This window comes from Cebus imitator, unplaced genomic scaffold (assembly GCF_001604975.1).
Source record: "Cebus imitator isolate Cc_AM_T3 unplaced genomic scaffold, Cebus_imitator-1.0 Scaffold645, whole genome shotgun sequence".
NCBI lineage: Eukaryota > Metazoa > Chordata > Mammalia > Primates > Cebidae > Cebus > Cebus imitator.
This window is the reverse complement of record NW_016107960.1, coordinates 366,415-391,482: the sequence shown is the minus strand read 5'-3', so window position 1 is coordinate 391,482 and position 25,068 is coordinate 366,415. Positions and strand designations below refer to the sequence as shown.

Sequence of the window (25,068 nt, the reverse complement as noted above, 5' to 3'; positions counted from 1 at the left end):
TATACTTTAACCAACCTTGTGAATTACCAGTGTTTGAAAAGGACAGACATGGCAGTCAGTAGCCCCCTTTTATTAGCACCTGCTAAGCTATTTTATCCACGCATTAACCTTGCAGCGTACATCTTAGTAACTTTAACTCACCAGAAGAGAAAGCTGAGCCTCAGATAAATGATTCCTTTTACATTTTTTAGTGGCTGGGGTGGCACCTTTTTCTGATTCCAGGAGTCCTTGATTTTTTTCTCTTTTTTTATTTGGCCCCAAGATGAATTGTTTCTTTGTCTCATACAAATTTTAATGATTTAGATTTTCTCCTGATAGTTTTTGGTTTCTTTTAACTTGACTCCGGTTTTCTCAGCCTTGGTGCCATGGACATTTTAGGCGGGATAATTCTTTGCTGGAAGAGTGGGAGCCTGCCCCGTGCGTTGTGGGATGCTTAGCCATATCCCTAACCTCTCCCCTCGAGGTGCCAGTAGCATCCTCCCCGAGTTGTGACAATCAGAAATGTCTCAGAAATTGCCAGATGGCTCATGGCAGAGGGCAGGATCACACCTCCATTGGGAACCACTAACCTAGGGAGAGACCTGAAGAAGAGAAGACTCCAGGGAGGCGGGGGCGGGGCGGGAGAAGTGAAGGGTTGGAGAGTTTACTGGGTACCTGTCATGAGTAGACTCAGTGAAAAGTGAGGCAAGAGAGAATGCAAACTCCTCCAACCCAGTCCTAAAGATTATGTAGCTCTTCAAAAGTCATCACATGGCAGGTGTGAATAGCTAGTGGAAGAGCACATTAGGCCAGTTTCAGCACAGAAAGGATTCTTAGAGAACTATCATGCTTTGCTCAAGGGTGTCTAGGGTACCACCTTCTCCCACTCACTTATACCTGCAGTAAACTTTCATACCTCGTCATTCTCTCCTAGGCCACACAGTCCAATGCAATCAACCGCCGAGTTATATGAGGTTTCGATAATATCTTGTACATTTCTAACTGCATTAGAATTCAGACCCCATCAGCTTGATTCAGAGAACTAAAACTGGCATTTTTACTTCTAGCAGCACTCCTTTCTAGTTTATTCTTAACACTGTCATTAGTAAAGCTGTTGCAAATGTAGTGTCTTGCCCATCAACCCACCTTTTCTCCACTGAGTCCCCAAGTCCCCATATCACTTTCCTCCAGTTACCCTTCACAGTGCCAGTGTACAACCTTCAGCAGTAGCCAAAGGCCTCTCCTTTTTTAAAGGCCTGTGCTCAACTTTGCCCCCAGATCTTTGTTTCTAGCATCCTTTCTTTACGCTGGGCATTGTGTCTGTCTAACCCAAGTACTCAGAGTGCCATGCATGGTGAGTGCCTGGAGGGTGGTTTTGATTAGTATTGCCCCCATTATTGAACCCCTTGACCTGTTTCCCAGCTGAGGGATTTGCTGGACAGATATGCTCATCTTATTTTCTGAGGCAGTCTGATGTCCACGGGTTAGATTAGTAATACTCAGCCAGAATCAGGGAGAAACATTCTAAAAATGTTCAAATTATTTTCATGGATATTCTTGAGATTGGTTTGTGAAATTCTGTAGTATCTTACTGTTGAATCCATCACTCTGTTGGTGACATTTACATGAATTCTGAGATATATCAGCTCAAGTCTTAGGAAATCTGGGAATATGCATTTTTAAAATTTTCCTGTTGAGGTTTTAGGAAATATTTACTATATGACTAACCATTCCTAGCTAGAACCCTTCTCAGTCAGGGCAGAATCCCCCTCAGAGTGTGTTAGGAAATGTTTGGGCTCTGCATTTGTTTGCTCGGGCAGTTACAACAAGCTACCACAGACCGTGTGGCTTACAAAGCAGAAACTTACTTCTTGTGGTTCTGGATGCTAGGGGTCCGAGATAAAGGTGTGGGCATGTTTGGTTTCTCCTGAGGCTTCTGTCCTTGGCTGTGGGTGGTCACCTGCTCACTGAGTCCTCACATCGTCTTTCCTCTGTCCCTCTGCATCCCTAGTGTGACTTTCGGTGTCCTCATTTCCCCTCCTAGAATGATATCAGTTAGATTGGATTAGAGTCCACTCTCATGGCTGCGTTTGAACTTAAATGCGGCCACTTTCTGAGGCACTAGGGGTTTGGGCTTAGAGTGGGATGGAGGATGGGGTAGGTAACCACTGAAGAGGCAGCCCAATTCAGCCCACAGCAAGGGCATTATTTTTTGTTGCCCCATTGTCTGGAGGTCTGCTACTGGCATCAGGGGCAGGCAGTCAGGCATGCTAAATGCTTGCAATATATTGGAAAGACCTCCACAGGAAAAATGGTTCTACCCCAAATGCTAGGAGCAACCCCTATAAGAAATACAGCTAACAAATACTTTGTGTCTTATATCATCATATTGCTTTTTTTTTTTTTGTCATACTTGAGTCAGTTGCTCAGAAAATTGGCCCAACTGATGTATTCTATAAAATAAATGTCTGAAATATTTCTTAAAATGTTTCCTAGATGCGGCCTCTGTGGACTTGGAAATGATAGATGTGCATGTTTTGGCAGACACTTTCAAACGCTATCTCCTGGACTTACCAAATCCTGTCATTCCAGCAGCCGTTTACAGTGAAATGATTTCTTTAGCTCAAGGTTTGTTTTTTCTCTTCTGAGAACCTCACTGAACATATGTGGAGATGTAGTTGTGCTTGTATATGTGTTGCATATATAGAGATAGTGGTTAGAAAATAGTACTAGTAACTTGTCCCTCCCCCCGACACTACCACCTCAAATTTCCTTCTCCACCCAAGCATCCAATAGAAGACCCAGATTCTCATTTGCTTAGGAAGCCCATCTGCATGTCAGAATCAGAAATGGCTCATTGTCAACCTTTAAGCTATCGGTCTTAACAAAGTTTGCTACATCATGAAGGCCGTGGTTCCAAGTACTAGCATCGGAATCAGGGAACTGGGACTAGGATCCAGTGATGGGGGACGTTCTTGTCATCTTCCCTGAGTGGCTATAACAGAATGTGTTCAGGGAAGAAGGCTCTCAGTTTTAGGAGCTGAGGCTTAGTTAAGTGCTCTGGGGACAGGAAACTGTGGTTCGTAATCTTCAAGGTTAAAACCTGTTATACTTATCTGATTCTCCTCTAAGTTAGCCAATCACACTTGAAGTTGCTCAATACTGGGTAGGTTGCCGCCAGCACACCCTGAACAGCTTGTGGTTTTTTTATACACCGAGCTTCTTGCATTTCCATTTGACCTGAGATTTCTACTTTCTCATAATGCATTTTCTAATGAGAAGGACAGATGTACTGCATGCTTCTCTCAACAACTTTTTAAATGACTCCTATAGCTTGAAGAAAGAACAGAACTTTTCTAGGTGTTTGTTCACTGATACCTAGAAATAGTCTCTTACTTTTTTTTTTTTTTTTAAACTTGTAGAAGTACAAAGCTCTGAAGAATATGTTCAGCTATTGAAGAAGCTTATTAGGTCACCTAGCATACCTCATCAGTATTGGCTTACGCTTCAGTATTTGTTAAAACATTTCTTCAAGCTCTCTCAAACCTCCAGCAAAAATCTATTGAATGCAAGAGTTCTCTCTGAAATTTTCAGCCCTATGCTTTTCAGATTCTCAGCAGCCAGGTAAGTGAAAGGAGACAAACATGTATTTTGGGGTGATGAGGGTAAATGGATTGGTCATTAAAGCGTATTCTAAATGTACTACTCCAGAGGTGCGTGTGCAGATGCTATCATACACATTCACTTGAGTGTATATAAATGAAAATGAGTGTGCTTTTACGGAAAATGTTTCTAGTAAAACTCTCTTTCTTGCAGCTCTGATAATATTGAAAACCTCATAAAAGTTATAGAAATTTTAATCTCAACTGAATGGAATGAACGACAGCCTGCACCAGGTAGTGCTTTTTGAACATTTAACATTCTCTCATTGTTCATTTTTTAGAGCCTTAAAAAATGGTGGCCATAAACTTCCTCTGAAGTAACACCAACTTCTTATGAAATTACAGTTGGTAGTGATATGTTACCTTGTGATTTAAAGAAAAAATAACTGAGTGGTAGTGTATATATTAATTATTATCTGAGTTTCAACATTTGTGGATGTTAAATTATCTCGGTTTTAGGTGAGAATTGGGGGTCAGTTCCCTGTACCCTTCAACGTTTATGCTTCAGGTTGTTGAAGAAATTTATGGAGTTTATTTTAGCTGTTGACATTTTTGTTTTTCTTTCTAATACTTATAAAGTAGGGGATTTATAATTACTATATAATTGAAAGTATTTTAGAATGTGTTTTTTGGAAGTGGGTATGCTGAGAAATGCCTGTCAAAATAAACACTTTCAATAATGCGAGCAGTATGAAACCAGAGTGTTCACTGCAGCAGGTTCGAGCAAGCCAGACACTTCTTTGAAAGCAGGCTGCTGTTCAATTAGCCATTTAACAAAGCAGGAAATGTAGACCATGTTAGCAATGCATTTAATTTAAACTGACGTATTTTTATTCTGCGGAAAGTCTAAACAACCTCATTTTGCTATATGCCAGTTAAAAGTTAGCTAATCGACGCTGGTCATGTAGAATAGTGATTAGAGTCCTATACATGAAGTTTCAGGACCAGTAGAAGGTGTTGCTTGTAGTCTTAATTTCTGCCTGGAATTTAAATGAAACGGCATGAATATATTCTTTATTATAGGTAATCCACACAGATTACCATATTTATCTTTGTATGAGCAGGCATGGGGACTCAGTTTCATCATCGTGCAATGGACAATTCAGTTGTGCTTTTTCTTAATTGGGTATTGCACAGCCAGGCTTGGTTACTTGCATCTGGATGGGGCAGACTGAGAGAGGTCAGGGCCTAGATTCTAAACCCACCTGCAGGGGGTGGGATAGAGAATGGGGTAGGTAACCACTGAAGACACAGGTATTGGGAATGGCTTCTATGGACAGGCCCAAAATATGGTACCAATGGTGAGAGAGTTATCAGGTATAGTAGATAAGGCAAGTATGGGATGTTCCAAATCACAGCAAGCAGAATGTTTAACAGGGGTCCCCAGAATTCTAGGTAGACTATGTTAAAGGAGACTGTCAACAGGCAGGGTCTAGGATTTCAGTCCAGGGGGTGGCCAAAAGGCTTCATCTCATGTGAGTACACAGGTCACTGTGAATGGATTTGGGAGCTCTGTGCTGGTATTCAGAGGCTGCCTTTGGACTCAGTGGAAACGAATGGAGTGGGGTGTGGCACGTGGCAGTTGAGTTGGGGTTTATGTTAGAGACTGGGGGAGCTGGACCCTGCCTTCAGGGGAGGACTAGTGGGGGTAGTCCTGGTCTTTTCAGTGGCCACCTCTTTAGAGAGAGGAGACACATGGAAGCCAAAAGCCAGACAGGGTTTGACAGATACCCATAAATGTATTTATCACATGGAGTTTTGGAAAATTTCTACTACACAAGGTATAGTAGAATCAGTGGTAGAGTTTCATTAGCCTGACTGGTGTCAACTGGTTAAACGTCTTTGTTAGTTTCAGCCTAATTCCACCAAAGTAAAAATGGATATCTGCACTCTTTTCATAATGCCATCCAGAAAGCTGTTTGATATGTCAAAGGACCCTACATTTCTCTACTGAGCAATTGGTGCGCCAGTTTCTAAGGAGGATTAGTTCCATCAGCTCTGCAAAAGAATGACAAAGCCTTGAACATTTGCTAGATCATCCCAGTATTTATGTGGCCTCTTCAAAAAAATTAAATCCAAGTAGGTTTTAAACTCTAGTTTGAACCATTTTCCCAGAAACTTTGTATGATTTGTATAGGCCCTTTGGAATTAAATGGATGTTTTAGTATCTCTCATGCGTGTATACACTGTACTGCCCACCCCAGGAACAAAACGTCCCCCATCCAGAACATCTTTGTATTCAGGAATGGGTCCAGTGCAAATGACTGGTAGGGCAGCCTGGTTTGAAGAAATTATTCTTAGGCTTGGTTAAAAAAAAAATGCAGTAATATCCTACAGTCCTTCAGCATTGCCACAGCATGCGCTAGTACCAGACAGAGAACTTTGAAAGCACAGCACCTTCCATCTCCAGCGAATGGCCATCAGTCAGTTACTTAATGCTAACTTGCTGTGAACACGAATGAGTACCTGAATGATATTTAAGGGAAAAAAAGGCAAGACTCCGTTATGGGGCAGATAGACAGCATTTCTAATTATTACCAGGTAGAACTTGAAATGATAAAGCTCATGATTTTTAAGGCAAAGTATCAGTTTAAATAAGACCCATTTGCACATAGTATCTAATTAAATGCTAGGTGGGAGTACACATAACTCTAAGTACAAAAAGAACTTTAGAGTTGCACTTCGTGACTTTCTAGGGTAATGGAGTAGACAGAAAAGGCTTATGGAAGAAATAGGGCTTGAAATGAGTCTTGAAGAATAGGTACAGTTTGAATAGGGAAAGGAGAAATAGTATTTTGATGCATGGAGTTTAAAAACATTCAAAATAAATTGCAAAGTACAAAATAATGGCTTGGTATTTTACAAAAGCAGTAAATATTTTAAGTGGTAGTATCACAAAGAAGCATCATTTTAGAGTTGAAAGCATTATCCAACTTTACCAATTTGGACATGGGGAAACTGAGGCTTACAAATAGGGGTTCAGTCCGTGCTCCCCGGGCAGTATGGGCCAAAACCAGGTCTGCTCAAGAGCCACCCACTAGACTTCAGCTCGTTCTATCTGCCATGACCTGCTGCCTGGGTTTTCAGAACCTTTGTGAGCAATGAGGCTGCTTTTAGTGTCCAATCAAAAACTTCTCTCAAGTTTCCAGCATGTAATAAACTAAAAATATGTGAAATTAGCCCCTGTGGTTCACATATAGTAAACAATGTCAAGACAGTGTTACAGTTTTCAGGATGAGGCTCCAAGTCACTCCATGAGACATGCAGTGGAAAAAACAGTGGGTTTCTGACTCAGATGGATCTGGATGGGAATCTCAACTCTTTTGAGCAACTCCACTTTTCCAAATTGTTCTCCATACTGGAACGGGGATAATGCCTCTCTCCTGGGGTTGGTATGAGATTTAATGAACTGATAATTTCTACTCTAGCATTAGTTCTAGCTTTTGAGGTCTTAGGGGAGCTGGCCTCATTTGGCAGGTCTTACTTCTTCAGTTCACCCATTCCTTGTTAGTTGTGTGAATCCTGTCAGGCCATTTTCCCTACTGACACCATGTTTCCAGCCAGCAGAGCTAAGGCCTCTAGGCGCCCATAGGGGCTAAAAGCGACACTCTGGGAAGCTGCCACCCTGATGTGGGTACATTGCTTGAAGGGAGGAAGGTGCCTTTGTATGAAGCCCTTCCTCTCTATGTGGCTTGGTGACTGGAGCAGCCTAGATTTCAGCACCACTCCTTCATCTTGCCCAGGTGCCTCTGCACAGTGCATAAAATATATGACCACATGTATCTGCCCCAAGCAGTGCCATCCACTTTATCTGCACTCAAGCAGGTCCTCCTCCTGTTTTATGTGCAGGTTGTCTACCTATTCAATATTTTTATGCCTTTAAGCCCCTTGTCATCTTATATTTAACTGTGTATAGTTTTTCCTATTAATCTACTTAATTACATTTCTAAAGGGCAGGGATAAAGGCTTTTTCTCCTTTTGAGCTCTTCCTAGCAGAGAACTAGGTACAGCATAATAATTATCTAAATAATTTATTTTTTGATGAACTTCCAAAGAATAGTCACACATCAACACATCTAATGCATTCAGCAATCCTGTGAAATAAGGATTCTCCCCATTTATGGAGGGAAGCTAAGATTTGGAAAATGTAGGGCACAGAGTAAGCTCTCTGAACTTTCTTGATAGTTTGTTCTGTTTGTTACTAAAAAGTACAGCAAATGTTTAAAGCTAAACAAGTTTTCTTGAATCATTGTGTTGTCTTTACCCAATTAATACTTAGGTAGGTAAAACAGATTTCTGCAGAGCAACCAAGGTAAAGCCAAGTCTTTTTAACACAGGGGGCTTTTGAACGAAACCCATTATAGGTGTATTTACATATTTCAAATTTCATGGATATATTCAGAAATATTAATGTAGTATAATTGAAGTCTAATATTGCACCCTCAAGCCCAGAGTAATGACTCTTTCTCCCCCTTGCCCTTCTACACCTGTCAAAGTTAATTTTTAACCCCTGGCACATTGCAAAACATTCATCCTGAAGAGCCTGATTCATAAATCTTGTTTTAAATGCTCTGGGCTTGGTTCTCAACCCAGACTAAAGGCAAGCAGTAAGGTAGACGGAAATGATGTTCAAAGAGTTTTACTTTTCTCTCATTTAATTTTTATTGGGTTTAAAATGTGGTCCGACATTAGAGGGTTGTTTCAAAGGTGAGAAATAAAATTTTGAAAAATTATATGTTTTTTAAGATGTGTAGAANGCAGGCAGGCCACACTAGGGTTTTATCAAACAATCATTTTTATTTGTGCTCTGAAAGAGAGAAACAGGTATTTTGGTATGTATGTGTTGGAGGGGTATAGTCAGTTTTACTTTTGTTTTCACAGTGCAGACTTCTCTTTGTCTCAAGGGACAAGAATCTGAGGGAGAATTGCAGGGGAGGAGTTCCTTATTCCACTAAGCAATGGGTATGCCTTTTCAGAAACCTTGTAGAATGTGTCAGATTTTACGCACATATGTAAACCTGGGTTTATTTAGATACTTATAATGGACGTTTTCCTTAGTACATGAATTAAGACCAGTGGATATGGAGCAAATACGTTGAATTACCCTAACATGCCCTGTGTTCTAAGTTGTCTTAAGTTAAAAATCTGAAGGGAGGTATTCATTTTACCCTTAGATGAAGATTTTAGTTCATGAATTTTTGTTGTCTATTCTTTTCTTCATGGTGTTTGTTCATAAGTGATGTCTCACAAAAACAAGAAGTTTTCTAGGCCGAAAGCTATTTGTGGGACATTGGCCACTTGCTGATGATTTGCACATATGAAATATGGTATTCAGTTTGTAACTTCTGAACAGTTTAAGGATCGAAAGACATTTTCCTGACTAGACCATATCTGCTGAGAAGTGAAATAATGGCCTCTGTTTTCCTCTGAAATGAGTTTTACAAACTTTGAGGAAAGGAAAAATGATACATATTCTTTTAAAGAATCCAGAATATCTAGTTAGTTTTCCAGTGTGTCTAGGTCTTTGAGGTACCAGAGAAATGCTGACATTAAAATACAAGTTTTCCTGAAAGACTATCAGCTTTGTGAAAAATTTCCAAGTTATTAAGACATCTGTACTTTTGATTTACTAATTATTTGTTAGCCATATAGATCAAGTGACAGTAATACAACTATGTGCATTAGCTCCTGTCAAATTCGGAAAAACGAAATACACAGAAAGTTTGTTTTCTCCCAAAGCAGGAATTACTGATTCAGTTCTACCAGCAGAGGGCTCCCTTTTTTAAGCTAATGAAGAGCATGTGTCTTGCAAAGCACTCTTCAAACATGAAAATTCAAGGGGAAAAAGATTCAGCTCACACTTTCGTAATAGGACCTCTCTGGTAGATAATTGTACATATTGTGAGAAATTTGTTAAAGGCAAAGTTTTTCCAATCTATTTCAAGACTGACTTTCTGTACGTTGAGAGAGTACTGCTTTCCAGTGGCTCATTTTCTTCTGAAACAGAAAATATACTGTTGGACTTAACAGAGCATTTTAATCTTAGAAGGTTTTGACATGAAACATCATGTGGATCCAGACAGGTATGCTTAGGAGACTGATGTTTCCAACGTTTCTAGCTTTAGAAAGGCTATTTTTAAAAGTAGGGCAAGATTATGCAGCTCAGGATGCAAGGGTATTCTCTGAACTAACCATATGTCCCTATGATCAGATGGCAGATTCACTTATAGACTGTTATTTCCATTGGGAAAGTTTTTCAATATATCAGTTGCACGAAAGGAAAGTTTGTAAAATCACTTTCATCATGGGTTTAGCAGCACTTGCCAGCTATTTCAGTTAACCCTGAAGGTGGTTTCTGCTGCTGGCCTGTGTGGACTCTATGGGACCGCTGGATCCCTCTCCCATGTGGAGTATGAGGCTATTATTGAAAAAAACCCATGTCTTCAAAGGCAATGAAATGCAGTTGTTTTGTTTTAATGTAAGCAAGCTAAAAATAGAAAACAAACCAGAGTTTTTTGGGGGGTGTGAAATTTTGTGCATGTGGCTTAAAAGATTAACTTCAGTTTTGTCCATTTTTAATTTCTCTAGCAAAGGGAAGTGAGGAGCAGGGACAGTGAGTAGAGAAGGGCTTTGAAACCATGTGAAGATTGGGTTCTAGTCTTAAGGCTATAATCTTGTGCAAACCACTTCACCTCCCTGGGTCAGATTTTTCCCCCTTTGTAGCATGAAGGAATTGATTGAAGTGATCTCCAAATTATTTTCTGGTGTAAAGTTTGGCGATTGGTGATTTCTACATTGTGTTACAATTCCCTGAATAACCTTAAAGCTATCTATGCTGATGCAACTGAAAATTCTCTTAGATAAAATTTTAATTAGTTCAATAGTAGTCAGTAATCACAAGTCTGGTCCATTGCCGCTTTCTCAAATAAAGGGTAAACATCCACTAGAAAGGTATGCCCTTCTCTGCCCTTAAATCCTTTACCGCATTAGCTGGCACATAAACCTAATGTAGACACACCTTTTAATAAGCAGGTCATATGGACATTTAAATGCGAGTTGCAATCGACTTCATAAAAATAGCCGCAGTTTTTTTTTCTGAATCGTCATATGATCGTGGCGTATAGTATGTATGTGGTGTGGAGTGTAATAGTCGTCCTGAGGATGCCCTCCTACTATTTACTATTGAACATTTTTGTCATCTGCTCCCTGCCCGAGTTGCTCACAAGGACTTTCCTGTTACACCTGCAGGGCTATCTGTGCTGGTGTGAGAGGAGATGCAGGAGGTGGACACACGAGCGAGGCACTGGGTTGTTCCGAGAGGCTCAGGCCTTTACAAGCGAGGCTTTGATTCTATTTTTTGCTGAACTGGCTCAGCCACTTCCTGTGTTTGGCTGTGCATAGTGCCTCGCTTCACTGTCGGCTGCTTGAGCCCCGCGAGCCAGCCAGCGCGCTCAGCAGCCAGTGAGACTATTTTAGGTCCCCTCACAATGGCCTTCTCATTTCCCAGGCGAAAATGAGCAAGTTGGGCTTGCATTGGCCACTTGTCAGCCGATGACAAGTTTGACTAGGGCTCCCCTCCCCCTCCCGAAATCCCTAGCTCAGCAAATATTTGAACCTGCCCAAGTTAATCATGAAGCTGCGATCTTTATCTAAGGGAGACGAGCGAGCGCCTGGGCTCTTTCCCTCCCCAGTACAGTAGCGAACTCCAGTTGGCTTCTCAATGAGGAGCCGGCAGTGAACAGCGGGTGGCCGGGACGGCCGCGCTGCCGGGCGGGGCGTGGGGTGGAGGGACGAGCCCAGCAGCGGAGCTGGGCCACCGTGCGCGCCCGGAGGGTCCTAGCAGCACCCCCGCTCCTGCGCGCACTCGAGGGCACCGGGCAGGAGCACTGGCCGCAGGGAGCCGGCTGGGGGAGGTGCGGGGGGCTTGGTCCACTTGGTGGAAGAACAGCTTTGGGGATTTTTTTTTTCACTGTCGGATACAGGCATTTTAAAGGGAAACCGTTGAAATGCATAACCTGCAAAGTAAGTTGCTTTGAATTTGTGCACTTCTCTGTTCCTTCCCTGTGGTTTATCTGAGCGGTCCCTTTCTGTAGTTTGTCTTGGAGTGCGTGTGTGTGCGTGCGCCCCTGTAAGCGCTGCCTGGGGAGGACAGATGGGAGATTAGGGGAGACACTCCCCCCGTCCTCGAGTGGGCAGTGGGAGGGAAAGATAGGGTTTAGGTTGGAAGTACAAGAAGAAAGTACTAATTACAATGTGCTTGGTTGGAAGTTGGTGCCGGGCCAGGGCTTAGAGAGGCCATGGAAAATCACCTGTCTCCCTGCCTTCTCCCTGGGTTAGTTTGCCACAGGAGATCCAGCAGCCAGACTGGTTCGCAACAAGGGTTCCCAAATGCACGGACTGACCCTCTGGGCTGTTATACCAGCCACAGCTGCTCAGAGAACTTGTCTCCTTGCTTTGGGGGAGGCTTGACATTTTTATTAAACTAAAAAAGAATTTTTTTTCTGAATCTTATCTGAGGGCATACCACCGCTTTTACCATTTTTATTTGAATTTGAATTCAAGTTTATCTAAACTTAGGCAAATAGAAAAGTTTAAGTGGGAGAGGGTAGGAGGGGACAATAATGGGAAAATGAATTAGACTAGACAGGGGATGTCAGAGAACACAATGCCCTGCCTTTGGTCTGCTTTTTAAATATACTTTATGATCTCAAATTTTACAGAAAGTCTAAATCTCAAAGGTTTCTATGTTTTTTTAAACGGTCACACAAATATGTGACATACACCGCGTACATAGATCACAGAGCCCATTATAGTTTTTTAAATGAGCCACATTTACGTGGGAGAAAAGGAGGTCCCCCCCCCCCCGTCAAGTATTGTGAGTGTATAGAGATTAGTTCACAGTGAGAATGTACAGTAGGCTCCTGTAAGGGTGACAGGATTTTATGCAGAATGACTTTGAAGAACCGAAATTGATCATTAGATTTATAAAGAAATTGATTTCCTTATATTAAGTAGTGCTAAGAAGCAATATTTGTCCCCAGAGCGAGGCATTTGAGATAGAGGGGAAAAAGCCAAAAAAAAAAAAAAAAAAAAAAAAAAAAAAAAAAAAAAAAAAAAAAAAAAAAAAAGTGATTACATCATCCTCCCCTTCCAGCAGTATTAGGAGTGAAGATGGGTTCATCGGTGAAATATTTTGCATAGATAAATATGCCTGTACTCTGCATTCTGATCTATAGCCCCCTTCTTTTTGGAAGAAGCATTTTCTTTGCCCAGTTTTGTTAGGGAATCACATTAAAATTCTCATAATGTTGACAATTTATTATTTCTACTAATAGGCATCTGCACTCCTATGTCGAATTTTCATTGTTTATATAAAGTCTAGTTTTAACTTTGGAATGTTTGGTAGAGGAGGACATTGTATCTCTCTACATTTTCTTTTAACTGTCCTTTCTAATGTGGTACATTTGTGACAATGTTATTTAAATTCTGGGTTTTCAGTGAATTATGAAGGACTGAAATTAAATACCAGGAGTAGTCTGTTCTGCTTTTATTATATATGAGAGATATCTAAGGACTATAAAATACAGCTTAAGTATACCCTTTTGATACCTTTTAAGATTTTTTAAACCAAGGAATGACTGGGCTATATACCCAGATGCACTAGGAGGGGGAGAAAAAGCTCGGAGCTGCAGCATATCAGCTTTTGTCAACCTGCCAGCAGCAGAGCGTACCATGCTGCAAGGAGTAATAAACAAGGAATTAGAAAACTCGCTGCTGGAGAACAGTCAAATTAAACACCTTTTTGAAAGGATGAGCACGTATATATTGCAGTTCTGTTAAATGTAGCTTCTCAGGAAGGTTGGGATTATGTTAAGGCTGGTATAGAAGAGAACTGATGAAGCAGGAGTGGTCTGGTGACATTTTTCTGACTTGATTGGCTGGGGCGTGTGATGTAATAGGTTCCAGTGCAGCCCCTTATAGGTTTTAAAATGAATTCCAAGACACCATTACAAAGAAAGCCGGACTCTTTTCTTATAACTGAGCTCAGCCAAGGAAACTCTTGCACAAATGTACAATACTGTTTGGAATATGGAAGACCTGGATTTAGAATATGCCAAGACAGATATAAATTGTGGCACAGACTTGATGTTTTATATAGAAATGGATCCACCAGGTAATACTGCGGTATTATTGTAGAGAGCTAGTTAATTTCGTGGCTTTTTTAATTTTTTGAAAGCTACTGTAAAATATCCTTTTTAGATTTCTGTTTTTATTAATTTGTCTCATTGATAAAAATTAGTTTGTTCATGGCTTAAAAATTAAACAGATTGTTTGACTGCCTGTGGAAGCAAGCAGCTCAGGCTGTGTGTGGTAAATGCTTATTCTTACTTGAACGGATATGAATTGAACTCCAGTTTTTCACTGGTATCTTTTGTTAATCAAGATCCTTCCCTGGGTGAGTTATATTGTGGTATATTGTCCCTGTAATTAAAATGATGCCTCCTTTGTGCTGCTTTTCTCTGTTGCCAGTGGATGAGAACAGTGTGGCACTTTGCAGTGATAACACTTGGTACTTTAGAAAGCATGTAAAATGTAGCAGTGATTACAACTCAGTTCTCTAGATGTTGAGACGTTGCTTGCTCTTTCTTATATTAAGATATTATAATGAAAAAAGAAGTTGACTTTCCATTATTGAGTGTTGGTCTTTGTAAAATATTCTTGGTAGATACCTGAAATTATTTTTGCATAAGTTAAAATAGTAACAGTGCTTTAAAACTTATGACAGGATTTATCTAAAAATTCTAGATTTATTTTGTTTCCTAAGTTGTTTTATTCCAATGTTAGCTCTCCCCCCCGCCATTTAAGATATTCAGGAATATTGCAGTCTTTTATTTGTCACCAATTTGTATATATGAATACCGATTTGACATTGAGGAAGGGGGATATGATTTTTAATCAGACCTGACATATAGAGCATAATTTATCCAACAGAATATTAACACGAATACTAAAGAGATTTTAGGGCACAGATGAGTTTCTTAAAGTGGCTTTTGGCAGAACAGTGCCTGAAATACTAAGATTAGAGAAACCCAATTCCTCCTCTTAAAAGATACTGCTGTAGATGAGCCCTTTTATTACTGCAACACCATTTGTGGAGGACACAGACCAAATTTGTCTTTCATAATTAAATAAGAAGAGGAAATTAAAGCCAAGTCATGTTATTCCTGCTACTCATATGCTCATAGTTTCTTTGGATGGATTTGACCAGGCATGAAACTTTCATATGTCTAGAATCTAGAAGTACCAAATGTCATGACTCTGGATTTACTTTGAAATTTATTCACATGGCCAGCCCAATTTATTTGTTAGTTTCTAAGGCTCTCTCTCTTCTCCTTTTCAGTTTCGTCTCTTTTTGAGCCGTGCTCTGAAAGATTTTTTTTTTTTTTTTAAGAAAAGTATCTTCCATGTTGCATGGAATTGTGAATTAATGCTATATATTTCAGTTACTCTAATTTTTCTATTTTTTTAAAGTGAAAGTATTCATCTAAAGAAATTTAGTTCTAACGTAGTTGGGATTGCAAACAACTTTTTCTTTTTCATCTGCAGCACTGCCTCCTAAACCACCAAAACCCACTACTGTAGCCAACAACGGTATGAATAACAATATGTCCTTACAAGATGCTGAATGGTACTGGGGAGATATCTCGAGGTAAGGCTACAGAAACCTCATTTTCACTAGATACAGAGAGTTTTAGATTAAGAGAAAGAAAAGCACCAGCTTGCTAAGTTCCATTTTTAGGATGTCATCCAACATAAGCATGAAGCATAGTTGGTTCTCTTCCAAAGACGACCAGAAAAAGTCACTGAGCACTGGAGGACTGTGGGTGCTGGATGCCACAGGAAATTAAATACCCAGGAAGTTTCATTATTGACAGAGATGTCAGTGAAGCACCAGGCTGAAGTGGCACTGCTTAAGAACAGAGTGTGAAGGCACTCTCTCTATTAAGCACAGCTCTGAGAATTCTTGTCTTAAACACAGTAAGAAAACAATGCCATTTTATGTTAGCTTTGAGAAGGGGAAGTAAGGCTGGAGAAACCTTTTTGAGATCATGAGTTTCTCTGCTAATTTGTCAGATTGTAATGTTTGGTTGAAAAAAAAAAAACTTAGTTCCACAGATACACCAATAGTGAAAGTGATATGAGACTGCAATTACTAACATTTCTATTTAAACAAATTATTAGTAAGCTCTGATTAGTAAGCCCTGAAAATGCAATTATTTAAGTCTATGTGGGCAAGAGGAATATGGGCACTCACTGTACTTTCCACTTGATTTTGCCGTGAACCTAAAACTGCTCTAAAAAATAGTCTGTTTAAACCTATGGTCACTAAACCTCAGGGTGAGCATTGTCTTGCATTTTTATTTCAGGGAAGAAGTGAATGAAAAACTTCGAGATACAGCAGATGGGACCTTTTTGGTACGAGATGCGTCTACTAAAATGCATGGCGATTATACTCTTACACTAAGGTAAGCCAGGAAATATAGCTGAAATTAGGGTCTTTGGGCTGATATTAAAACATATTTCTTTATTAGAAAATGTTAATACATTTATTTTTATATTGTTTTTACAGGAAAGGGGGAAATAACAAATTAATCAAAATATTTCATCGAGATGGGAAATATGGCTTCTCTGACCCATTAACCTTCAATTCTGTGGTTGAACTAATAAACCACTACCGGAATGAATCTCTAGCTCAGTATAATCCCAAATTGGATGTGAAATTACTTTATCCAGTATCCAAATACCAACAGGTAATAAAAACTGAATTATCCAGTTATGATGTTTAGACAAGATACTTTCAGTGCTCAGAGAACATTTGAAATAGATGAATTACATGTAATCAAGTCTAAAAAACTTTATACTTGTGATCACATAATTGCAATTTTAAAGATGCTTCCATGTCAGGTATTTTGTTAAACAATTCTTAAATACCTTATCTATTGAATTTATTTTTTCCCTCTGATTTTTAATGTTTCTAGGATCAAGTTGTCAAAGAAGATAACATTGAAGCTGTAGGGAAAAAATTACATGAATATAACACTCAGTTTCAAGAAAAAAGTCGGGAATATGATAGGTTATATGAAGAATATACCCGCACATCCCAGGTGAGTTTTCTGTGAAAATCAGATTAAAAGTTTAGAACTTTTAGTTTTTAAAAGACTAACATGGAAAAAAGAATTTAAAAGATTGAGAGTTTTTATGAATGCAGTGGGGCAAGATCATTTATTTATGAATCATTGTTGATTATTTTAGCATAATATAGCTGAACCTTTTAACCAAAAATTATAAGTATCAGAATAATTAAGTTCACATGATAACCGAAGCAGTCACTGAGTTTCAAGTTGATTTAGTTACTGATAGAAGGATCCTGTTTAGATTGGAAGCTAGTAATAACTGGAAGTTTCACAGACTTCTCTAATCCCTGAAATGGAGATTTAGCGATGAACATATATCCTGCCACGAAAAGGAGGGGCTGCATTTACTGCCATATTTTTCTAGACCATTACTCTTTGCTGATCATTCATGTATCTGGAAATGCCAGAGGGAGTAGAGGACAACAGGGATGCTATAAACTACGATAGCTTTTTACAGTAGCTTTTAAGAAGACAAAAACTGGAGGAAATTGCCAAGCAATCATTTTTCATAGATTGAGAAAATTCTCCAGAGGAAATATTTGTTTCTGGGATACTATTTTAATGGGTTTTATGAATTCAAGTCCCATCCTGCTAATAATACAGATCAAATGTCCTCGTAGTGTCTTGCAGTAAGAAATTGTTCTATGAATGGTGTGACATTATCTTTTTAAAATTATGTTGCAGGAAATCCAAATGAAAAGGACAGCTATTGAAGCATTTAATGAAACCATAAAAATATTTGAAGAGCAGTGCCAGACCCAAGAGCGGTACAGCAAAGAATACATAGAAAAGTTTAAACGTGAAGGGAATGAGAAAGAAATACAAAGGTTAGTGAACCATAAGTGTTTCCCTTGTTCTTGAGCTAGAGATAACCAAAATCCTCTAAAACCATTTAAAGATGATCTTGCTTTCTGTGCTTTGAATGATTTAAAAATGACAGGAAGAGAAGCCATGCTTCACCTAAGGAAAACTGCTGGGAAATCATAGTGAAAGTTTTTATCAACTTTGGGGACCGTTTGTGATGTACCCAGGTAATAACAAATGCATTTCTCTTGCCTGCAGGATTATGCATAATTATGATAAGTTGAAGTCTCGAATCAGTGAAATTATTGACAGTAGAAGAAGATTGGAAGAAGACTTGAAGAAGCAGGCAGCTGAGTATCGAGAAATTGACAAACGTATGAACAGCATTAAACCAGACCTTATCCAGCTGAGAAAGACGAGAGACCAATACTTGATGTAAGTGCTTGAAATGGAACCCTACACATGAACAATTGGTGATTGCTACAGTTCAGGATGAGTTCATGCGTTTTCTTTTTAAAACTGTTTTTCAGGTGGTTAACTCAAAAAGGCGTTCGGCAAAAGAAGTTGAACGAGTGGCTGGGCAATGAAAACACTGAAGAGTGAGTAGTTACTAAAGATGGTGATAGAAGATTTTTCTCATTTTAGGAAAATGCATGACTTGCTTTGTTTTTAGAACAAGTGAGGAATTTTACTGAGTTTGGAATATCTTGTAGGAGAAAATGTATGAACTCAGTGCCATTATCCAGAATTTAAAAAAAAAAAAAAGAAAGCTTAACTAAGGAGGACTAGGATTTATTTTTACTCATAATGCTGTGAAACAACTCTGTGTCTGTAATGATGTCCATGATCATCTGAAAAATCCCAAGATATTTTTGGAACAATCAGAGACAAAATAATTATGCTTAATATGTTTTAAAGCTTAAGCATATACAGTGTTTGAATTATTCAAAAACTGGCAATCTTCCTAGTCAATTTCCTGATCTAAACTGGATCAACAAGATTGTTTTAATACTTTCCACTCTGCCCAGGTACCTGAGTGTGGTTGCTTGAAAACAGAAATAGTGCAAGATTGCTAACTCTTTGTCCTGGGAGGTTGCGCTGGAGGCTGAATACCAGGAGAGGAAAATTCAGGGCAGGCATGTGATGGCCAGTCTGACTGGCTTTGTAGGGGACGGGCAGGAGCCAGGAGGGAAGTGAGGGAGGTATGCCTAGGGAAGGCAGCAAGGCGGACTGATGGCTCCTGCTCTTCATTTAGAAACTTTCTCTCCTGTTTGCCTAGCCAATATTCGTTGGTGGAAGATGATGAAGATTTGCCCCATCATGATGAGAAGACGTGGAATGTCGGAAGCAGCAACAGAAACAAAGCTGAAAACTTGTTGCGAGGGAAGCGAGACGGCACTTTTCTTGTCCGGGAGAGCAGTAAACAGGGCTGCTACGCCTGCTCTGTAGTGTATGTATCTCCGGCAAACTTTTCTTTACAACATCTCATGAAGAGATGTTTCATGCGCTCATTGGGTTTTGGAGGCAAAGATTGGAAATAGTTTTAGCCTTGAATAAGCTTACAGTACATAATGTAGAAGAGCAAACAAAGCAAACATGTCATTTTAAAGTTTAGCCAGAAGTAGATGTTAATACAGTCTAATAGAAACCTGTTTAGTTGGAAGACTAGGGTTCGGATTCCAATTCAGTGCTAGTTGATCATGAGAAGTCGCTAAGTCTTTTTCTCCTCTTTAAAATGGAAGTGGCAATGCCTGCCTTTTTGGCCTCTCAGGGCTACAGTAGTTAGAATCTGAGGTAATTTACACTGAGAACATAACCCACAGGAAAAATACTCCTCAGGAACAGGTCAAAAAGAAAAGATTCTGATCATTATCCTTGAGCTATGTACACAAACATTGGATCACTGACATCACCATTTCAGAGAAATAAATGTCCTCTCATAGGGAATGGTTCTAAAAGTATGTTATACTCCATGATCACCTTTCATTGAATGAGAGAAATATTCCTACAGCAAAGAAGGCTACTTTGGTCCTGACTTTGTGTAAGGGCACATGCAGAGATGGAGAGTTGTGCAGCCAGAAAGAGGGAATCCTATGAATAATCATTAGGGGAGTAACAGTGATGCTGCTCGTCGTGGGGCAGTGCTGATGGCTGCCCTCATGATGGCTGGAAGCTACCATTTGTTGCACGCTTACTGCATGCCAGACAGTCTCTCAAGCATATTACAGGCATGGTCTCATTTCTCAAAGTAACTGTCTTACATTTTACTATTGTCTTCCCTTTAAACCATTTAAAAAATGAAAATACAGTAGGTCAGTGAAGCTGGGTTACCTACCCAAGCACCCAGCCAAATGTCTACAGTGTGACAGGGCCAGGAGTCTACAGTAACCTAGGACCCTTTCCCCAAGTTGAGGCTGGCCTGCATAGAGTAGTACTGCACAGTGATGCTTTTTATTAAAAACGCCCTGTAGAGTTGTGAATTGTCTCGGACAAGCTCAAAAGACAGTTTTTCCTTCTCTCCTCTCTAGGGTGGATGGTGAAGTAAAGCATTGTGTCATAAACAAAACAGCGACTGGCTATGGCTTTGCCGAGCCCTATAACTTGTACAGCTCTCTGAAAGAACTGGTGCTACATTACCAACACACCTCCCTCGTCCAGCACAACGACTCCCTCAACGTCACACTAGCCTACCCAGTATATGCACAGCAGAGGCGATGAAGCGCGTACTCTCTGATCCTTCTCCTGAAGTTCAGCCACCCTGAGGCCTCTGGAAAGCAAAGGGCTCCTCTCCAGTCTGATCTGTGAATTGAGCTGCAGAAACGAAGCCATCTGTCTGCGGATGGGACTAGAGCTTTCTTTCACAAAAAAAGAAGTAGGGGAAGACATGCAGCCTAGGGCTGTGTGGTGACCACACGTTTCTAAGCTGGAGTGCTTATCCTTTCTTTCTCTTTCTTTTTTTCTTTGGTTTAATTTAAAGCCACAACCACATACAACACAAAGAGAAAAAGAAATGCAAAAATCTCTGCCTGCAGGGACAAAGAGGCCTTTAACCATGGTGCTTGTTAATGCTTTCTGAAGCTTTACCAGCTGAAAGTTGGGACATGGGAGACCAGAGGAGAGAGAGGCAGAAGAACCCTGGCCTGAGAAAGTTCGGTCCAGCCTGGTTTAGCCTGGATGTTGCTGTGCACGGTGGAGCCAGACACGTCGCACTGTGGATTATTTCATTTTCTAACAAATGAACGATATGTAGCAGAAAGGCACTTCCACTCACAAGGGACACTTTGGGAGAATGTCAGTTCACGTATGTTCAGAAGAAATTGTGTCATAGAAAGTGCCAGAAAGTGTTTAAACTTGTCAAAAAAACAAAAACCCAGCAACAGAAAAATGGAGTTTGGAAAAGACTTAAAATGACATTCAGTATATAAAATATGTACATAATATTGGATGACTAACTATCAAATAGATGGATTTGTATCAATACCAAATAGCTTCTGTTTTGTTTTGCTGAAGGCTAAATTCACAGTGCTATGCAATTCTTAATTTTCATTAAGTTTTTATTTCAGTTTTAAATGTACCTTCAGAATAAGCTTCCCCACCCGTTTTTGTTGCTTGAAAATATTGTTGTCCCGGATTTTTGTTAATATTCATTTTTATTATCCTTTTTTTTAAAAAGAAATGTACAGGATGCCAGTAAAAAAAAATGGCTTCAGAATTAAAACTATGAACTATTTTACAGTTTTTCTTGTACAGAGTCCTTGGCTGTTAGCCCAAGGTTAAAAAGTTCCTAACAGATTTTTTTGGACTGTTTTGTTGGGCAGTGCCTGAAAAGCTTCAAAGCTGCTTTATTCAATAAAAAAAGAAATGAAAAAGATATATGAATATGACAAAGTATTGCTGAGTCCAACAATGTTGATTTAAGACTCAAAATACGGTACCTGGCAATGTTTATTTCATAAAGAATTGTGAACTTCTTGAATCTAGGGAAGGGGATATAGTGAAGGGATGTATCGGGTGGGGTGGTGGGAGGGGAGGCAAGGTTGTATGCACTTTCTCATTATTTAGAGAGGTGAATAACTGCAAAGTGAAGTTGCTTCTTCTTCAGTCTTTTCTCACTTTGATTTGCTAGTTGTTATCAATTAATTAATGACAATTACAAACCTACTGTAACTCTAACACAGTGTGGCTGGTCAGGTATTTCAGTTCTTATGAAGGAAGTGCCGAGTTTGTTTAGAACACTGGTTTAAAGGGATAATCTCTGTCACATTAGACTCTCCGTACAACCAGCAGATACTCATCTTAGGAAAAGCATGATCTGAAATAATACTTTTAGTGGGATGTTGGTTACTTTCCTAGCTTTCCATTCGGTTTAGAACATAAGCAAATAGACACAATCGTACTGTCACTGCTCTGGGCTGTGGAGCTTGCTAACATCATGGCCATTGCAGGAACCCAAAGCAGTCCTCATTCATCCAAATCACTGTATGTGCGTGCTTCACCATGGGGGAAAAGGAAGCGTTAGCCTAATCTTTCCAGTTTAGGGCAAGAGAGAGAGGTCTCTCTCCCTGATTTAGATAGGTAAAAGCTGGTTTGTTCAGTGGGAACTGTACATGTGTTGGAATAAAGACTAATTAGCGACCGTAATCATGCTCACTACCCTAATAGGTTAAATGAAATCCTGCAATTTCAAATTTCCCCTTCTCCATATTAGATGTACCCACAGCTATGTTTCTGTTCAAGTACTAGGGTGAGGGTTTTCTGTTACTTTTTTAATGTTGTTCCTTTTGAAAGGATCAGTCTTGCAGCTGAGTGAATCATCTGTAGAATGTATTATTTTTCCTCTTTACATGAAGCTACTCATACTTAAGCAAAAGTCAGTCTTACAGCAAGACAGTCCTCAAACTTGACTTTACTGATCTGACCATCTCCCTCTCATCGCAGGACAACTGACGATTTCCCTGGTTTTAGTCTGTGTCTCTGCTCTAAAATTATTGTGGTGATATCCTTCCATATCACACAGAAGTCTAACAGTTACTCAGTGGATAGTTTTTAAACTAGGTTTGTGGGTATTTTTTTTTTTTTTTTGGTAGCAAATGTATGCTATTACATACAAATAAGTTTTCTAAAATAATAAGATCTGGGATTTAATATTTTTATTAAAAGCTACAGTTTTGTGAATGTTTTTGCTTCAACATTCTTTGCAAGATGACATGGTATTTAGGCAGTTGCCTTAGTTTTGCATCCCACAAACGTAAGTGCAATAGATCTTTCATTGAACAGCAAAGTAGGATCCATCATTCCATGCGACTGAGTTAACACCAGACCTAGCCTGCCTAATGCCTTGGTTGCAGTGTAGCTTGCCCACAGCATTTGTCTTTTTAGCTATTTGGCCAGCCGGGCACTCTGGGTTTTATCAGACAGCCCTCCTAACAACACCATCTGAACGGCCAAGTATGAATAGACACAGCAGAGGCACTCCTGATACGTGATTTTATCCATGCGTCAGTTTTTCCACCCAGTGTAGCATCCTAAAGATAAAGCCAGAAGCTAAGCTGCAGTAGTGAGGCTGTGATAGGGCATAGAAGTGGGAGCATTGGAACCTCACGTTACACACACAAGAGATCATAACCACGTGAAAAGGCAAAAAGCATGTGTTTGCAACATCTGACAACTTCACGGCCTTTGATATATGTATATATGTATATGTGCATGGACTGTGTTTCCAGTACACCTTTCAGCCAAAACAGATCCACAGTAGTTGAGTTCAAGTACATAACAAGAAAATGTCTAGTACAATTCTTATATATGTGTATGGGCTTTTTTCCCTTTGAAGTTGCTTTGTTTTGTCTCACAAAGATGAAAATTGTTTGCAAGTGAAGTGAGAAGTTTGTATTTCTTTGGCTTTTTTGTGTTTTTAAAAGCTACTCCTTTTAGGGAGCTGGTCTGGGTGACTTGCTTAGCTTGGAAATCCTTGTTCTTAGTGTGTTGAGTCAAAATGTGTTTATGTGAGCTGTCACTGTGGGGAACCAATTGCTTTGTCATATAACTGGTTATGAACTGGTAACATGTTTGGGAAGTCCTACTGATGTTCCTCTGAAAGAAAAATTCTGCTGGTTTTAACAACTGTGCTTTTGCTATGCATGGTATCCAGGTTAGTTGAAAAGCAGACCCTGAGATCTGTTTTCAGTTTAGAGTCATTTTAGAAAGGGGCAGTTTAAAGCACAACATCTCACATGGGACAAAGTTCCAAAATGCTAAATTCTTATTTTTTAAAAATCTAGTTCTATAAAATATTGGTATTATGGGGGGGGGAGGAAATGGAATTGAGTCAATTAGAATGACTATCCAACTTAACATGAAACTTGTCACCATGAGATAGCATTAGCTGCCCAGGATGCTGCTATATATATATATATATATTTAAAAAAAAAGCAAAACAAAAAAAACTCATTTATACCTGTGTATTTTTTAAAGCTACAATCTGTTCAATGTTTTTACAAATCTGTTTATATGACATTGTTAAAATAAAGTTGGTCTTTTGACGAGAGGGAGGATGTCACGGTCAGTTGTAATTTTGCCTTCACAAGGCAACTGGGGTGGGGGTGGGGGTAGTGTGCCTCCTTGACATTTCGTTCAAGTTATAGATTCAATGGAGCTACGTCTTGTTTTCAGTTGCTTTAATGCATTGTATTAGATCTTCAAACAGAATAAAGGTTGTTTTGAAACTTAACTTTTGGGTTGAAATTTCACCTATCACCTAAGAAATCTTTCTGAAACAGTTCTCTGTCTTTTGGCTTATAGATGTTGCTGCTATTTCTGTTGTCTCCTACCCACCCTCTTTGATTGCTATGACAGTATCTCATTTTTTGTAAAGTGAAAAGGACATTGGTCACATGTAAGTAACATTGACCTATTGTTCATAATTTCACCATCTTAAATGAGGAAATACCTCTGGGTGATGTCCTTTCAAGGCATGTTCTTGCTATAGGAAAACTAGAATGCCCATCACCCCTCAATTCTTCTCCCCTCCTCCACATTCATCCCCAAACCTTGAGAATCATCGAATTGTGTCTCTGTTGTGCGGTCTGCATATTTTGAACACTCAGAACAGGGACGGTAAGTAGAGGAATGACACGGGGCTGTAGACAGGGAGCTAAGCTACACCCCCAAATGCAGCTGGTACTCTGTATCACCTAGTCAAGATAGACAAGTCTTACTGTGGATAACTTCCCCATTTGTTTTTATTGCTTAGTGGACTTAAGGCAATACCACTTGGCATGTATCTGATGCTCACTTTACATGTAGGCACAGTGAGGGCCTAGGCCTGAAGACACGGTCTGGTAACAGAGGGGAGAGGGACATCAAATAATTACTGTCAGGCCAATAATCACTAATATTTCTTAGTATGGCGGTAGCTCCAAGACTGATTT

The 25,068-nt window shown here is 39.6% G+C and overlaps 1 protein-coding gene across 5 annotated transcripts in view; it reads left to right on the top strand.

The window, feature by feature from the left end:
• PIK3R1 (phosphoinositide-3-kinase regulatory subunit 1) overlaps nucleotides 1–24,368 on the top strand; it is an 85,348-nt gene extending 60,980 nt beyond the window's left edge. For 3 of the 5 annotated variants that reach the window (XM_017517748.2, XM_017517749.2, XM_017517750.2), the window contains exons 5-16: nucleotides 2,476–2,607; nucleotides 3,402–3,603; nucleotides 3,796–3,875; nucleotides 15,249–15,351; nucleotides 16,070–16,168; nucleotides 16,273–16,453; nucleotides 16,682–16,807; nucleotides 17,522–17,664; nucleotides 17,900–18,076; nucleotides 18,172–18,240; nucleotides 18,921–19,091; nucleotides 20,170–24,368. In XM_017517748.2, the coding sequence (XP_017373237.1) occupies nucleotides 2,476–2,607; nucleotides 3,402–3,603; nucleotides 3,796–3,875; nucleotides 15,249–15,351; nucleotides 16,070–16,168; nucleotides 16,273–16,453; nucleotides 16,682–16,807; nucleotides 17,522–17,664; nucleotides 17,900–18,076; nucleotides 18,172–18,240; nucleotides 18,921–19,091; nucleotides 20,170–20,359 (1,673 nt within the window). In that variant the 3' untranslated portion in view covers nucleotides 20,360–24,368. Of the gene's footprint in view, nucleotides 1–2,475; nucleotides 2,608–3,401; nucleotides 3,604–3,795; nucleotides 3,876–11,025; nucleotides 11,664–12,806; nucleotides 13,816–15,248; nucleotides 15,352–16,069; nucleotides 16,169–16,272; nucleotides 16,454–16,681; nucleotides 16,808–17,521; nucleotides 17,665–17,899; nucleotides 18,077–18,171; nucleotides 18,241–18,920; nucleotides 19,092–20,169 lie in introns of those variants that run through there. The other 2 variants (XM_017517753.2, XM_017517752.2) reach the window with 2 other exon arrangements.
• Nucleotides 24,369–25,068: the final 700 nt, after the last annotated feature.